Here is an 18324-nt window from a genome sequence, read left to right on the forward strand (position 1 = left end):
TTTTGTAATAAATACCCAGTTAGGAGATGGGTACAGGTGTGTGCTCTCATCTTCTATCCTTGAGCTAGGCTTCCTTTTTGTAAAACTTTTAAAAGGATTGAACATCTCCAAAATGTATTTTAGAATTACGTGGCATTCAGATTCCTGCTTATGCAAATGGCTTGTTCCATGTGAGATTCAAACTGCAGGACCAGAGACTAGGTCAGTAAAATGACTCTTAGTCAAAAGAATTAAGTTTCCACTTATTTTCTTTTTTTAAGTCTGTTTTTTTTAGTAAGAGGAACCTTAGAAATATATTAAGTGTATTTATCCTACTGTGCTTTTAAAAAATAAATAAATTTTGCATTACCACTTCAGAAGCTACACAGAAGAGAGTTTCTAAAATTACTGGTCTTGAAATTCTAAATTGTTGGATAGCAATAAAAATAAGTTTAAACTTTTTGACACTGTTCCGACATTTTCCTAAACTATGATTGTAATTGCTGTATTTTTTTGCAGTAAATATCAGTGTTAGGAGTATGCTCCTTTAAATTACTTCTACTTCTTTTGAATAAACAGGGCTAACGTTTTGTTTTGGGCCAAATTTCAAAGTTAATTTGTAGGACTTTATGCGTACTAACTGAAGACTGAATTCTAAATGAAAAATCACTTTTTCATTTTCAAAAAAGCCATTTATACATCATAATGCAGTAATGCACATTTATTGTTCCATGTTTATTGTGTGATAAAAGTTAAACCAGCTTTCACTTCTGTAATGTACTGCTTTGCAATCAGAAGTGATGAGGATGTTTTGCTGGATTGTTCCTCTTGTTAAAAAAGTTAGGCGGTTATTTTAGATAATCAGTATACTTTTCCAGTAAACCTGGTTTTATTAGTTTGTGGTATTGCCAAGGCCTGGTTAGGTAATAAGCAGCCACTTTGTGTTGTGGTTTCCAGTGAATTATTTTTTTTTTACCTCCTGCAGGAAAGATTGTTCAGATCACTTGTGATTTTGGTAGCTTTTCATGAGGCTTACCTTAAAACATACTTTTTTTTCTCTTCTGAACCAGGAGTCTTAGCATGCCTGTGTGTTTTTAAAATATGCAAAACAAGACAAAAAGTATGGGCGTTCCCAGTCACCGCTGGCATTGTATAGATCTAAATGCTGGGGCCATAAACATGATTAAATTGCATCTAAACAGTTATTCTACACTACACTTGTTAAAATGATCCCCGGCTTAACTTTGCAAAACATTTGTACATAATGTTTTGCTGGTAGGAAAATGAAAGACTGCATTTGTGACTTCTGTGCTGTCACAGTTTTTATATGAAATAGTATTTATTATCTTTATCTCTTTTTTTTTTTTTTTTTTGTTTTAGATCTGGATCTGATTTTTTCAGTTATTTTAGCTTTTGTGCATAATTTTTCATAATGTGACTATTCTATAGTTAGGTGATTAAATCAGATCTGCGTGAGGAAATCTGGTCGTTGTCTATCTGTCAGAAAAATGTATGCTTTTAATAAATCTTTATAACTATTTTGTTAATCCTCAGCTGTAACTTCAGAGGTGGTACAGGGTGGGTTAAGGAATAATAAAAGCTGAAGTGTCACAGCTGAATTATCCCAAGGAGTGTCAGCTGTGTATCCTTAAACCCTTTTGTATAAGTTACTGCAGGACATAAGAGCAGGAAGCCCAAGGAAGCTCCCTTCTGCTGGTCGCGTAGGGCAACATATTGATGTGTGCGTGTTTTCTGATGTGATGTAAAAAAATGGTCAATGGGGTAGTACATTGGAAGAAGAATGTAAGGCTTTTTCTCCTGTTTCATAGACATTGCTGGAAATGAAGTCGTGTTCTCCCCCCCCGTCCCTCCTTTCATATACAGGCGCCTTTCTTCATTAATGTGGGAAGTCCGGTACATAGAACATAATACTCGCACATTTAATGAACCTGGAAGTCCTATTGTCAAATCTGCCAAATTTGTCACAGATCTTCTGCTACACTTCATAAAGTGAGTTGCTTAGTAGGTCTGTTGTTATTCCTGTCTCTAACCAAGGTATTTAGCCTTTTCAGATCTGAATTTTAAAGTGACGTAGTTTTGCAGCTTGAATAAACCTGCTGTCTGCTGTTGGGGCAGAAAGGAAGAAAGCTAATGTTGATGAAGAAATAAGTTTGCAAAACAAGATGAAATTTTACAATATGTTGATTGGCATAGATTGGCATGGCATTTTATTTAGAGACTTTCTGCTAAATGATAAAAATGGGTCTGAGTATCTTCATGAAGTGATAGATATATTTATAGGTAAGTTAGGAATTCTAATTCTGAGTTTGAATACTGCCTGTGTTAACATAATTGTGGGCATTTAATTCTGAAGTCTTTATAATGTGATTGAAAATGGTGTTTGATATGCAAAATCTAAACCGGAAGCTTTGTGGCTGACAGAAACAGTAGTTGTCTTTCAAATGTTCTTTTTTATTATTGTCTGTAGAAAAAGTCAGTGAGAAATGTTTCAGATTTGAGTCAGTTGACACATCTGCAGACCCAAAGTTTGTACAAAGACTTTACTGTGTCCATTACTTCGATTTACTTGTACACAGGGAATGCTGCTGTTCCCACCTTTTAGAAACAGCAAGATACTTCATTAGTTTAACAAAAATAACATTTTTAGTGATTTAGTTTCTCTAATTTAGTGTTGAATTGAATCTTGTTTTTTATTTTGTGTATTCTTAAGAACGTTGGAATTGCATTATGTATTTGGAAATCTAGGACTTTGACTCCATACCTAAGTCTTTGATACCTTCAGTACCTGTGATTGCTGGTACTGGCTGGACAGTGAAAAATACTTAACTTCTTCAGATGTTAAAAGTTTTGGTGAAATATACCTTTAGGAACAGGCATGTATCTAAAGGGGCTTCTCTGTTACTAACTGCTCTTTAACATCTTTGCCCTGCGTGTCTCTCTTTCTGATTAATTAAGCAGCTCAGGGTTTTTCAAAGTGTCTGCTTTTAATTGGCTTAGCTAAATTAGCGCAACACATGGATATTCTTATTTAATAATGGCCTATAGCTTGTGTCTATTAATATACTCACTTAAGTGAACTAGGAATGCATATAAATCCCAGAGGGTTTTGATGGGTTTTGGTTTTTTTGGCTTTGGGATTTTTAGGGTTCTAGCTGCAGGGTAGAAGACCTAGACCATGGAAGGCAAACTTCATGGTTCTAGCAAGAGTGAAGTGTCTAGATGCCTCTGAGAATCTAAGGCTCAGAGACGACTGAGCCTTAGTTACCTAAATTACCTCAGTCTTCTAAAAAGCAGAAAATGAGGGGTGAGGTGTGTGTTGCTTGACCTTGTCTTACCTTCTCCCCAGCTGCTCCAGTGATAAGCACAGTAGCCTGTTATTTATGGATTACAATTCCACTGTAGAGTTGCTGAGTCTTTATTCCTTTTTTCTGGTGGTTCGCATTGCTACGTAGTAGAAAACCTTTGGACTTCCTTTTGTGTAGGGGTTTGCTGTGTTATACAATTGAAAATCAGTGTTTATTTTGCAGATATAATTATGTAGGTTTATACAACAACAGTGTTAGTCCTTACACAAATAAACGTTACATTTCAAGTGTCTTGCGTTGTGGGTACTAATGTATTAAATCGCTTTCTTGTACACTAAATCCACTAAGTGTTTCTTACAGAGCTAGATGGGCCCCAGAACCCTTTATGTGGTATAGTATTAGATTTTTCTAATGCTAATAAATTCGTAGTAAAAGATTATAATTTTTAATTTTAAAACAGTGACGCTATTAAATGCTCTATATTTTAGAGTGCAGATAATATTTTTACAGCTTTTTGAACAGAAGATTAGCTTTTCTTATTACTACCATCCTTTTAGCATTCATATAGAACTAAACACTTTATTGTTTTATTTGGGAATGGTTTCATAAACATTTTCCTTATCCTTGGAAAAATAATAGTTGATTCCATAGGTGAAGATGGAAAATAAATGTTAGCGTGTGTTTCTTCTTACACAGAGACCAGAGTTGCTATGACATAATCCCGTTATACAATGCAATGAAGAAGAAAGTGTTGTCTGACTCTGAGGAGGTAAGCGGTTGTGTCTTGGATACTGGAATTGATAGGCTGGGGAAAGAGGACCTCTGTCTGTCCTACTAGATACGAAAGTGCTGTTTTCAGTCACTGTAAGGGAGCAGGGTGTACTTTTCTGTCAATGAAATGTTTCTTTTTGTCAGCTGGGAAGCTGGGTAAAAATCCAGCCTCTTCCCCTTCAGTGCAGTGAGCTTTAACTGTTTGCTGGGGAATTTAGATAACTTCTTAAACTTCTGAGAGGTTCTCAAAACTGACTGTCACTTGAAATGCTTCCCAGAGGGACAGGGATAGAACTGTAAAGACTCAACTTATAAGTGAAGTGTAAAAGAACTCACCTACTCATGTATGCTTATATTTTTTTAACCTTTTTATGCGACTCATTATCTTGCTCAAAGGAAGAAGAGAAAGATACAAACGTGCCAGGAACTTCCACTAGAAAAAGAAAGGTAATTTTTTTTTTAATGGTTTATAACGCTATAAATACTTGGAAATGCATTTGTAAACAAAGGAATGTAAAACTGAAAATTGTTTTTATTAATCCTGTAATGTCAGCTTTTGGCAAGTTTTGAACTTAGTGATGTGTTCTGTTGAGCTCTTCAAGGTAAAAGCATTTATGTGTGCTGCTGCATGTTCTGAATTCATTAATTTGAATTTATATCCTGCAGGGTCCCTTTTCCAGTAGATTCTGTAAAAACAGCTAGTTTTTTGCTGACAGACAATATTGTCATTTCAGGATCATCAGCCAAAGCGGCGGCTACGTAATAGAGCTCAGTCATATGACATTCAGTCATGGAAGAAGCAATGTCAGGAGCTGCTAAATCTCATTTTTCAGTGCGAAGACTCAGAACCGTTCCGACAACCAGTGGACCTACTTGAATATCCAGTAAGTATTTTGGAACAGGAAGGCCAGTTATAATCTAGTTCTTAAGTGGTTGGCTTTTTTTTTTTTTTATAACTGTGACCATTTTTCCAACTCTTTTAATTGAAACTTCAGGCAGCAGAACTTCCTCTGTTTTTTCCATAGCCTAGAAAAAAAGTACTGTCATGGGCTTGAACAGGGTCCTGTTGAAGCCTGTGAAGTTTTGAGTATTTTAATATTACTTCCCTAAATTGTCAGACGTCCATTTGGGAAACTGCTCGAGTTTCATCAGGGATGTGCTAAGCCTCTCATCATATTCAAATACCCAAACTTCATAATTTAAAGCTAATTTGTAAAATCATTATTAGTCTTAGTAACAAGTTTGAGCTGTTAAATCACCCAGAAAGCTTGTAGTCACACTTTATCATGGTTATCATCACTTACTTTCAGACTTCAATCCTGTTGACTGTGTCTATGAGGAGTTGTGTCATGTATGAGTAGAAAAAAGCAAAATGTCTTAAGCAGTCTTCCATACCTATTTAAAGAGGACATTTGATTTAAACAGGTTTTTCAAATATATCATAATGAAAATGTTACATTAAGACTTGGGAAAAAGATCTGTAATACGTTGTTTTGCTATTTCTTAACAGGATTATAGAGATATTATTGACACTCCTATGGATTTTGCTACTGTTAGAGAAACACTGGAAGCCGGCAACTATGAGTCACCGATGGAGTTATGTAAGGATGTGAGACTTATTTTCAGCAATTCCAAGGCCTATACACCAAGTAAAAGATCAAGGGTAAGACTTAGTTTCTTCTTTTTGTTATCTGAAAGAATACTTATATCTGGAAAATAAAGGACAGAAACCGTGTGATTGATTACTTAAAAATAAATTATTTCTTATATTCAAATATTAATATTTCTGAGAAAGTAGTATAGCTTTGTATTTTAAAGGAAAGGAATGTATGCTGTTTAAATGCCTAAAGGTCTGATGTGTGCGAGTGTGTTTCAAAGATAATATTTGAAAGTGGACCTAAAGGGAGAGCCACGTTAAAGGAGACATCTGTAGAAACATGATTGTGGGTACAATAGTGGAATTTAACTGAGAAACTAGATTTTCAAACACACACGCAACACAACACACTTCCACTCTGAAGGCTGCCCAAAGCTGAAATACCAAGGTGGAGAGAGCAGAGGGTAATGAAATTCTGTGCTATTCACCAGTATGCAGTGAGATTGTAATGAAGCATTTGGGGTTTCTGAGAAACAGAACTGTTTACGTGAAGCATGAGCCTGCAAAGCCATTCTTACTGAGCTGCTACTGAAACGCCCTGCCAGTGGTTTAGAGTTAATAATATTTTCTCTCAAATTGACTTGCAGGCGCAGTATCTGTTAGCAGTGAAAGTTATAAACGTATACTTAAGCGTGTTCAAGGCTTCTGCGTAGCTTTTCTTTCGTAAGTTGTTAGACTCGAATTATTAATAGCTTTTATGTTTGGCTGTTCTAAGTAGCAAATTAATCGTCAGGACTTTACTGTCTTAAAACATACAGCCAAATTCCTTAGTAGGTGACTAGCAAGAAGGACTGACCAGTGCTTGATCTCTCCTCGGTCAGTAATAGACTGTCCCACTACCTTTTGGGGCTACCTAAGAATCAGTCTCTCGTCTTTCAGTTGCATCAAAGGGCAGGGCTTTTGGGGCAGGTCTGGATTCTCCTGTGGTTCTTCTTTCTCTTCTTGATCTCTGTGTCCCTGTCCATGGCAGGGGGGTTGGAACTAGATGATCCTGAAAATCCCTTCCAACCCAACCCAACCCATTCCATGGTTTGATGGGATTCCTCAAACCAAGATAGAATGCTTGAGAGTATCTTCGCTCTGTGTGATTGATTTCACAGATTCTTCTGTCATTTTTGTAATTTTTCATGTTTCTTCCAAATGTGCTGGTATAGTAGTAAACTTGTAGTTCTCTTTTATTTTACGTAGAAGTGGAAGGTTCTGGCATGAAGAATTTTAATACCCCGAAACCTATGTACTTTCAGTGCATGTAAAGCAGAGCTGTTGAACGTTGATGTTTTTACTCTGACTTGTCATTCAGTGATATATTTAGCATCTTACTTTACATCACTGATGCTTACTTGAAGATTAATCCTAAACCTGTCAGCTTGTTTTTTCCTTGGCACATTAGACGTATATTTTTATATAGCTTTTTACATATTTTTCTTGTGAAATTTCTTTGGATGTCCTCTTGAGTAATGCACGCGGCATCTGTAACACTGTTGTGGCACTCTGATAGTTTAAACTGTTTAATATTGTCTTTGTATTTCATACACTAAGAAGGTGCTGTGTCCCCTCTGAAAGTATCTATAGACAGTTCACTTCTGTGTTTTTTATTTCCAGAATTAATAGCAACTGTGCTGATGTAACTAGTTGTCATGTAAACTGAGGCTGAGTCTCTATAAATCATCCAAGGCTAGAGGGGCAGGGGGAGGGGAAGTGCACCTGCATAATTCTGGTACATTTATTGTACCTATTGCAACCAATTTAACAGTAGTATCGGTTCATCCATAAGAGGAATAGACTGATGTTCAAATACAAGATGTAAGAATGCAACTTAATACAGAAGTAAATTATATTTCTTGACCTTAGGTGGCTTTTCTATTTTTTTCCTTATATTACAACTGAAGGTTGCGTATAAACTTTTCAAAACCATGAAAATAGTTAAAAGTAAACCTACACATTGGATTAGTGGAAATCTGTTGAGGCAGACTGTCCTTACTTTCCTAGCTGTTGCTCAATGAAAAGTAAAAATGATGCTTTGGAAAAATATAAAATTTGTGTGTCTTTTTTAGATTTACAGCATGAGCTTGCGCCTTTCTGCTTTCTTTGAAGAACACATAAGTTCTATTTTATCGGATTATAAATCTGCCCTACGCTTTCATAAAAGAAATACAATAAAGAAACGAAGGAAAAAAAGAAGTAGAAGCAGCTCAGTTTCCAGTAGTGTGGCATCCAGGTACATTTAATTCCGTTACAGTATTCATGAAATGCTGCGTAAGTTTGACATACCTAAACAGCAGAACATAGTGTGGTTTTTTTTTCTTAATACTTCCTTTACTATTCCCTATATTGCAGAGTGATATAGCTTTGACATGCAAGTTCCTATGATGTGGAAGAGTTTTAAACTTTACTTAGAGCTGTCCTAGTGTAAGTGCTTAAAATTCAAATAACTCTTAAACATGTACAGTAAAGCAGCATCGTTAGGATAGTGATTGCATCACGCTTTGTCAAATAACTGTGGCATTGATTGTGAAGTTTCACTTCTCAGAGGCTCACAACTAGATGAATTTCCACAGCAAATGTCATATTTTTAACATACTTCATGCAGAGATGATAATAGTTTTGCTCCCACGGTCTCAGACGCTAGCACTTAATTTTATTTATTCTTGTAAAATTAAAAAGTGGCATTCCAGGATGCAAATTGTTACTCCTTTTGCAGCCCTGAAAGGAAGAGGAGATTAATAAAACCTCATCTGAAGGCAGAAACTTCTGCCACCTCTTCGTGTTCTGCACCTGCACGGTCAACAGCGCCGAGACACGCTCCACCTCAGATGAATGGAAAAGCAGCTGAAACCTCTTCCCTTGTGCGGACTAGAAGCAATAGGGGGGTAACAGATGTGGCTGTTACAGAGCAACCATCTACTTCTTCAGGAGCAAAGCCTTTAACAATAAAGCCTTTAATTACAAAGTCTACTACTACTGCAGGGTCAGGAAAGTCAGGCAAGTTGGGGATTTTTCATTGGTTTTGGTTTTTTTTTAAGCTGTGAATGTTTTTAAACATAAAAGTAGCTTTTTGGAAATCTGAACAAACTTGTCTCAGTTAAGACTGGTTCTGTGTTCAAGCTGCTGTGCCTTTGCGGTTCTTCAGAGGAAAACTGAACAAGTCAGGCTATGTTGTTTTATCCAGGAAGCTTTCTCACTTCTAGATCGCTGATTTAAATTGATTGTAGTAGAACGTGACTTCCTTTTTAGCCAGATAAGATTGAATGTGGTATAAAGTATTTAACTTGATATTTTTTTTTCTTTTTGTCCTTCTAGTACTGGAGAATTCAACCAAACATTCCAAGAACCAGAATATTGTATCAATCCCTAGTCAGTCTGATTACAGTCATAACACTAGGAATAACTCCACAAGAGAAAATCCTGAGAAAGAGAAACAAATCAAGCGCAAAGTAAAATCTTCCACTGTTAATCAACAAGGTACAGAGTTTCTTTGGAACTTCCTACCCCCAGTTATTGGTGTTGCGGCTGTTGTGTTGCACTTCAGTTGTCATAATTTGGGAGTGGGGAAACAGTATGCAGTATGATTTAGTGGAATAGGGAAGGCTAACGGAACAGCTCAGTCACAGTTAGTTTCCTTCTTGATAAATTGTTTTGAGTATTCTTTTATCACCATCTCCATGGGGTGATAACTGTGTTGTCTAGCCAATTTTGATATGTTAACGTATCTGTACCTTCATTTAAATTATTACAAGGGTCATGTTATGAGTGCTCAGATTCCAGTATAGACTTCTGCGGGGTCACACTTCAAACCCTGTGGGATTTACCTAATAAAACTGATGTGGGTTATATTTGGGTCAGTGAATGCTGAGTGTAATGACACTCTGCACAACCATGAGCATAAAGATCAGAGCATCCCAGCTGCACCTTTTGTTCTTTCATTTTTTGCCTCAGCAAAATAGAACTGTGCAGTGTTTACTTGTTTGTGTTTAGTATATTTGTATGGATTGACCAGACCTAGTTTCACATAATCTTCTGATGGGAACTTGCCTGGTGTTTTGATGCCTGGATGCCTTAAAACTCAAAGCTTCTGTGGAGACTGAAATAAGATCTAGTCATAAACGCTTTCCTGTTTATGAAGGAGCTTTGAACTGTTGCGAAGCTGCTGTGAAGCAGCTAGATCCGCTAAACATCTTTTCTATGAAGGTGGAGAAACAGTGGTCTGCAAATTGGTCTCTCATAATTAATCTGGTTACTCCTTGCTTGTACTTCTCATCTCCTTGAGGATTATTTGTTCTCTCTTACTTCTGAAAAAGCACCTTGTGGTCTAATAAATTAAATCATCTGTCCATTCCTTTCAAGCTTTTCTCAGCTGTTACCACATTGCATGGCTAAATAGGCACCTGTTACATAAAATGTAACATGTAAAACCCACAAACTGGATGTTTGGTCATGTCAGAGGTATCTGAGGGTTGTTGACGTGATCCTGTCTCTCCTGCACGTCCAGTGACACGACAGTAGAGGCCTGCGCTTGTAGTGCGCGATAGGGCACACTTGAACGCAGCAGGAGCTGTCCATGAGTGTTCCGTCAAAGGACTGGATGGACTGTCGAGCTGGCTATGAGTCTCTTACTGGTCACGTTTTAGGCCAGGGCTGTGGTGTCAGAACATCTCCACGTGGCGTGTCCCACGGAGGCAGTTGAGTACCTCTCACTTAGCCCGTAAAAGTCTCCAAGCAAATACCTCGTATCCTGCATCTGTTTATGTCAGAAGCATGTACAAATAGCAGACCTCGTTGTTAAAGTCTCCCACATTTCTACCCTTTTCCTCACTTATTGTTGAAACAACCGCGGTCTAATGAGCTAGCCATAAGGGATGTGACCTCAGGCTGAAAGAAACTTTTTGATTTCTCCAGAGAAGACCTGCTGTGAAGCATTCCTGATCCTTGCAGCAGTGCTTCTTGAGCTGCTTTTTTTTGCTGCTGCTGATACCAAATCGGAGGTTTTGTCCACTGGTGGCATATAAGTGAATAAAAACACTTGAGCTCTTCCCTTTTTCCCTCTCTTCTTTCTTTCCCCCTGCCTCCTCTTCTTTTTTTTTTCTTTTTTCTTCCCCCCCCCCCCCCTTCAAGCTACCTTGAGCTAAACTCAACTAGAAATTAGTCCTTATTGCATACTGGAATGAAGCTTTTTGAGCTCTACTTTGGGCTTCTTAGATTTTGACAGGTTGGCAATCACTGTGAATCCGTTCAGATATTTTAGTGAGAGTTTTATTAAGGCAGTGTGAAAATTAATGTAAATGCAAATCTGTTATGTGGTATCTATTCTCATTTCTTTACAGCAGATTGCAAGAATAACGCTTTGGCATCAGGAAGCGTCCAGGTAAACGGACATGGGGGACAGCCTTTGAAACCTCCAGTTAAAAGAGGTCCCGGACGGAAACCGAAGGTGGAGACGACTAACAGTAGCTGTGAAGTGGTGCACAAGAAAAGAGGCCGAAAACCAAAAAAGCTACAAATTGTTGAACAGCAAAAGGTTGCAGAGCAGAATACAGTCCAGACTGCAAGGGATATACCAGAAGAAGCCTCTGCTTCTACCGCATGCAATTCTCTTTCTGAAAATAATATGAAGGAAGACTTGTTACAAAAAAAAGGCCGTGGGGGTAGAAAGCCAAAAAGGAAGATAAAGACCCATCAGCCAGGCTCGGACCTCTTAGTTCCTGCAAATGTAAAAATGCAAACAAGAAGCAGGAGGAAAAAGATAGATGAGCCTATGGAGGAGGGGTCTGAAGAGCTTAAAGATTCTGAGCCTCACATGAGAACTAGAAACCAGGGTAGGAGGACAGCCTTTTACAATGAAGATGACTCTGAGGAAGAGCAACGGCAGCTATTGTTTGAAGACACCTCCTTAACTTTTGGAACATCTAGCCGAGGCAGAGTCCGAAAGTTGACTGAAAAAGCAAAAGCTAATTTAATCGGTTGGTGATTTTTACCAAGGGTTTTACTTCAGAATGCTATGAAGCAGGTACAGTTAAGGAACAGCAGAACAGACTTCTGCTTCCCTGCTGCTATTATGGGTTAGAAGAATATGTTCTGATTTGGGGAGAAAAATCTAGCAAAAAATAAACTGAAAGAACATTCTTTGAAAGAAATATATATTTTAAACTTTTGCTATTTATTGCCCTCCAAATAGGTTATGCATTTCAACAGTCATTTTGTTCACAGTTGAGAGTAATTGAAGCAATTTCTGACTGACGTACAGAGTTGAGAACTACTCTGTTTTAGTAGTGCGTAGTATCTCTACACAATTAAAAAAAAAGGTGATAGAACTTTTAATGCCACAAACTGAAAACGGAAGTCTTATTTTTGACCAAGCAAGGTACACTTTGATTGTAAAGTCAACTTGCCTAGGAAGGCAGATTTTGGCAAACAGTGGCAGTAATTCACTTACATTTCTGTTAAATACAGAAATACCAAACTTAAATCTCAAAACGCTTAATTTCAGTTGTGATGGAACATTCAACTGCAAAAGGAGCCTAGCACAGGCTGTTGGTTTATCCAAGTTCTGCCAAACATAGCAAAAATGTAAACAAAATATATATATATATCCACATTGGAAAAAGTTTGACTAATGTCTAATTTTTCAGACCTTGATTCTTGTATCAATCACTAAATCTCTGTTTATTGTGCCAAAGACTGAGAATCAGTGCAGTGGAAAGCCTTTTTTTCTTTTTGAGTGTCAGTACAGCATACCATTTGCAGTGATAAAAGCTGTGTATTGTTTTAAATAGTAAGTTGTTAACATTGTTCTGAAATGTATCCTTTTTGGTACTTTTGGTAGAAAATAATGCACTGGTGGGGTCCTTTGACAGAGATGTTTTAGACAAAATGTATAATTGGTTAAAGGATTCAAGGAAATTACAGGACAGGTATGGAATGATGATGTTTACTTTCTGATCCAGATTGATTGTTGTTTCTACAACTTTAGACATGCTTAAGAGGCTAAAATGACCTACAAAGAAGAGTGTATGTGTATATATTAGTATATACATAAACACATACATATAAAATATTACCCAGGTATAAATTTTTTTCAGGATTTTTTAGATAGCACTAGAATTGAAAATAAATTTTAAAATGTCATACTTTATAGTTTAATTTTAAGGGGAAGATTGGTTATTTTCAATTATTAAGGTTAAAAGGCCAAATCACTTTTTATGCAATCATGTTTTATACAGTGGTCTCATTGCACATTGTGTTTTTCTGCACTTTTTATGGTATATCACGCTGACATAAGTCAATATACACCCTAAAGAAAAATTCCATTTAATGATTGTGCCTTGTATTCTATTATTTCTTGCATCCTTAGTAAAATTAAGTTGTCTATTGTAAATGATAACTATATGACTTAGGGGAATGTATTGTTATATGTACTGCTCTGGAAAAGAAAAGCAGTTATTTATTTGTTTATGGTACATTTAGTTATTTTATACCTTTGCAAACAAACTTTAATACCATTTTCTATCACTTAAAAAAAAGTATTGTCCAGTTTTAAGGAAAAAAATACGGAAGTAGTCATATTTTCTGAGATCTGGTATGGTACAAAAATGTAACCAAAATTTTGTGGGTTTACATTATTTTGCAGGTTTGGATAGTGTGAAAGTTCTGGGGGTTTTTTGTTTGTTGTTTTTTTTTTTTGTTTTGGTTTTGTGTGTGTGTGTGTGTGTGTGTGACCTAACTTAGTTGAAAAAATAAACCTGAAATGAAACCTCAAATCTGTACACCCTTAGTTAATAATAACTCTGGGATGGGGTGGGGTGGTGTTTGTTTGGTTTTTGGTTTTGTGTTTGGTTGGGTTTTTTTACAAACATCATCTGCAATATCTGGAAGGGAGGGCATACAGAATTAAGACCTTAAATTTGCACAGATTCTGTATACTTATTTGAAGTCTGATTCTTCACACTTTATTTTCTGTTACCAAAAAAAGCTTAAATTTTTGAACACAAAACATTGGTATTTGGCACCAAGGGGAATAAAAATATGCTACTGTGGAGAGCAAATTAGTATCCACCATACCTAGTTTTCATTATGCATTTTGCTACAAAAAATGATGAAAATGTTTTCCAGATCCTTTTTGAATTGTTATGGATATGAATTTGGGGAGCAGGGATTAGTTTGCATTTCATTTGTTGATATATTTATTTTTTTCTAACAAATACTTCTTTATCATTCAGTTAAAACAGTGTCACTAAACATGAGATAAGATAACAAGCTACGGTTGTGCAGTTGCAATGCAGCTTCACAATTCACAGCTAATTGATTCTACTTGTTAATTTTGTCAAGTCTCACTGATGAAGGCAATCATTTGAAAATGTGTAATTTCCTGATGTTATCTGCATTGTAATATATGAAATAGATTATACCTAAAATTGAACTTCTGTATTTACTCCATTTGTAATAATGTTTTATATGGCATGTTTGTGTATATATTTATATATCAAAAATACCTTGTATGTAAGTTTCGGAGCCTGAAATAATATGTGTTCCCTTAACAGTAAGTAGAAAATTGTACATCTTAATTTTATGAGAATAGAAGGCCTTACTTGCAGAACATGGGTACTGCTTCCCACCCAGTAATATCGGTGACTTTAGCCAGTAATTTTTTAATTCGTATTAGACACATTAATGTTTTTCCTTTTAAAATAAATAGTGGATAATTTGGGTCAAATTTTTTTATAGAAGCAACGCTAGAAAATTATTAGAAATTAATACCAGATTTATTTAAAAGTTATATTTTTATAATTTAATTTCACTAGGTTGCCAACTTTATTTATGAGACTTTAGTCACCATCAGACTGTGCATTTTGGTCGGGGAAAAAGGTATTATTAGAGGTTGTTGTAATATACTGTATCAACACAGAAAAAGAGCTTTTGATTACAAAGTCTTAAGTTTTTTAATGTGAGCAATAAACTATTGGTCAGTGTTCTGAAATAATTTAAGAACTGTAGTTATATGCATGTTTTATAATGCCATCGCAAATACCTAACAACTGGTTCAGAAAATGGAGTATCAAAATCTCATGTGCTTGTTTCACATTTGCATTGTAAATAACATAGGTTCATAGTCATATACACGCAAACAATCTTACAGACCTGGCAGCAATTAACACAGTTTAAGTCATTAACTTCATTTCTATTTGACATGGATATGAGGATACGGTTCTGGTATTTCTACTCTATACTGGGAAACGTTAAAATTGGTATATACCGCTGAGTGGTATCTTAATAGCAGTGTGTTCCCTAACTGCCGATGAGGAAATAAGTTCTGTTTCTGTGATACCAGTGTGCTCTAAATGTTTGACGGAAATCATTGTACCTGTGCCTACATACTTAACAACTCTCTAACCGCTTTGTTTCTGTTGTTAGTGTGTTCCCTGGGAACTGAACTTAAATTTTACCACTGTAGTGTTCATTATTGTCAATATTGAACTAGAGCTCTTTGTCACTCGGCAATGACCGGTGATACAACTTTACGGAAAAATGTCTTCCTCCAGTGATTTGACTGCTGTGATATAGATTTACATATGTTTATTTGTACAGTGTCCGGTTTGTACATGTGACCAGTCTGTTGATAGACTTGTAAGATTGAGTTGGTTGAGTTAAATATTACTATGGCTTAATATTTGTAAAACTCTTAATTGATAAAGGACCCTGATGCAGCACGTAGGATAATATTAATATCTATAAAAAAATAAATTGTAGTATAGAGACAACTTACTGTATTGCTGTACAAATATTTTTTCAAGGACCAGTTCTGATTCTGTGCCCAGAGGCTTTTGTCTTACCAAAAAAACGACTATGTAAAACAAAAAATAGTCTGTCCATTCAGTAACTTCAAGCTTGTTACAATTTTTACACCACATTGTTAAATCTTTTTGCTCACATTTGTCGGATCAAGGACTACAAGTAAATGCTTTAGCGTGTAATTTGAATTTAGGCACATGTTAAATGGTTGGCTGGTTCTATAAAAGCAATAGGCTTAACTGGACGGGACCCTTTCACCCTGCACTTCCGTAGTAGATGGGAGGTTAGAAGTTCCTAAGCTCGCTTTCATCAGCATTCGCATTTGATTTGAAGCATGCAAATCTTGCTGAGATAATTTTAACGTATTGTTGGTCAATCAAGATACAGCCATACCACAATAGTTACATTGTGTCCCAAGTCCTTACCTTACTCTAAAGTAGTATATTTTATCCACAGTGTTTTTTCAAAGGTTTGGGGTTTTGGTTTTTTTTTGAGGGGGTGGGGGTGGGTTTGTTTGTTGTTGTTTAAGAGTTGAGTGTTTAACAAGAAGTGAAATACAACTGGAACAGTGCTACAGATGTGCTGTGGTACAGATGGTAGAGTCACCTTAGAAACAGCAAAAGCTCATTTTCTGTTTACTACCTAATGAAGACAAATTAACTGTGTAAAATTATTATATATTTTCTTTTATCCCTGCAGTACTTATAACAGATTGGTTTCCAAGGGGACCTAGATATTCAACCAATAAAAGGGCTGTTAGTTTTCCGCTGTAAATTGCTGTATATACATCCTTGTTCATATGCAGAGGAAAGTGTATTCAATTTCATAAAATTGGCCAAGGCTTGACAATGTGTTTCCAATAACAAATCTGGTATTGACAGCTTACAGAGTTTCCTGTTTTTGAATCGGGAATACGGCTTGTACACTTTCTGCTGTGTCTGGAGGAAATAACAGGTAGCTTTTAAACTAGAGCTAATCTCTAGGTGCACTTGCATTTTTGCTAATTTTAATGTGGGAATTCACTGTGTCATTTTTACAGTGTGTTAGAGGAGGAAACACACCAGAAAGACTAGATTAAAAGACATCTTAAATGGCAGAAAAAAAATTATTAGCTGCTTTTTTTTTCCTCTCCTTTTCCCAAGGTTATAACAGCCTCGAGGCACTCTATAGAGAAACCTTATATGCTGCAATAAAATAAAGGTGAATAAATTTAGCTTTTAGGAGGTAGGTAGTGAGGCAAGTAGTCATTTGGATCCTTTTAATGCAGATAAATACATCAGGAAATTAACTTCAAATAATGCAAACAATATATTTTAGGGAGGGAAGGTAGTACTATACTATGAATTTCTACCCTGAAAGAACCAAGAACGAGGTCGTACAAATTAGGAGTAGAAAGAAATCTGGAGTACCTATCGTGTACACATGCCTGTATGACGTACGTGTCCTGCTCTGTGCTTACAGCTGTGTGTGTTGGTTTGCTAGTACACGGAGACCGTACAGAAGTTACATTTTTGGACCATACTGAAACCGCAGAAGTGTGGTGGACAACTGGATAATGATCTTGTGTGAATTAAATTCTGTCATAATGTTTAAATATGTATAGAACGGAGCTCAACTTCAAGGAAATAACCTAGAAAGGTTAATTTTGAAACTGACACATTTTCAGATTTAAAATTACGCTTATTTTGTACAGAATTATGTAAAACACGAATCTGTTGTATGTAATGAGTAACAGTTTTGAAAACTATAATTCTTTAGCTTTATCAAGGTTTTTTTCCTTCCAGAAATCTAGATTATCATGTTATAACCTGAAGTATCTCACCAGGATAACAGTGCCCTTTCTTTTTGTACATATGGATTGGAAATTTCTTTACTGTTATGTGGACACTTTCTATGTTAGTTTTGATGCATAATACTTTGAATCCTTTTATACAAACTAGAATGTATGTGTAAGAATTACTGTCACTGCAATGTAGTAACTACAAACTTATTTTTAAATAAATAGAAAACATGTTTTTCTAAGCTGTCCAACAGTGTGTGTTTCTATCTAGTAATGTACCGGTTTATGGGACAAGTGCTAATGCGTTCTTCGAAACAGCCTAAAATTGGCTCATTTTGATTCCTCGTGGAATATGGTATAGCTTTACATGGTAGTATGGTATATAGTGTATTACGAGGGAACAGGCGGAACTACAACCTTGATATCACAGCTTGATAGAGCTCAAAATTTGCTATTTTGTAGGGTTTTTCACAGAAACCCGCAGTTCTGGAGGCAGTGTAAAGGCACTAGCATGTGGCACTGAAGACGCCACGTTGCCAGTTCTCTTAGCTCACTGTCACCTGTGCAGCAGGGTGCCCCTCATCCTCCAAGGAGCCACCCCTGTTCAGGTGACAGCTGTTTGTACCAGAGCTGCGTCCAGTTTATGTGGAAATCTCTGCTTCCCAACAACTCTAGCAGAAGCTAAAAGCAGCTAAGCCGAGCGAAGCCCCCCGCCTCCCTGCATGTAGAGGTCCAGGTCTGCAGTCTGGTTGCCCTGAATGGGTGATGCACAGAAAAGGCAGTGACGGGATGTGTTTTCCCAGTGGTGTGCATTTGGTTTGTTTATATCTACGTGTTTCTGCTCAATAAGATAGAAAACAAAAGAAGCGTTTGCTGTTTCAAATACTGCACCGTGTCGATCCTGTTTAATTTCATGTGTTACTTGCTTTATCAGATGATCTTTTCCTCCTTACGTACCTTACCTGAAATCACAGGGGAGAGAGAGAAGAAACCCTTAACTCACCTCACAGATGCAGGTATGTGTGCTG

General features: G+C 36.5%; 1 protein-coding gene across 3 annotated transcripts in view; it reads left to right on the plus strand.

The window, feature by feature from the left end:
- The window catches only part of PHIP (PHIP subunit of CUL4-Ring ligase complex), a 118531-nt gene extending 100982 nt beyond the window's left edge, over positions 1–17549 (plus strand). For 2 of the 3 annotated variants that reach the window (XM_080388125.1, XM_080388126.1), the window contains 9 exons: positions 1864–1989; positions 4002–4074; positions 4473–4523; positions 4811–4960; positions 5587–5739; positions 7788–7951; positions 8435–8715; positions 9034–9195; positions 11055–17549. In XM_080388125.1, coding sequence (XP_080244251.1) covers positions 1864–1989; positions 4002–4074; positions 4473–4523; positions 4811–4960; positions 5587–5739; positions 7788–7951; positions 8435–8715; positions 9034–9195; positions 11055–11698 — 1804 coding nt within the window. In that variant the 3' untranslated portion in view covers positions 11699–17549. The remainder of the gene's footprint in view (positions 1–1863; positions 1990–4001; positions 4075–4472; positions 4524–4810; positions 4961–5586; positions 5740–7787; positions 7952–8434; positions 8716–9033; positions 9196–11054) is intronic. The other variant, XM_080388127.1, reaches the window with a different exon arrangement.
- The last annotated feature ends 775 nt before the right edge of the window (positions 17550–18324 follow it).

This window comes from Falco punctatus (genome assembly GCF_963210335.1).
Source record: "Falco punctatus genome assembly, chromosome: 5".
NCBI classification, from domain to species: domain Eukaryota; kingdom Metazoa; phylum Chordata; class Aves; order Falconiformes; family Falconidae; genus Falco; species Falco punctatus.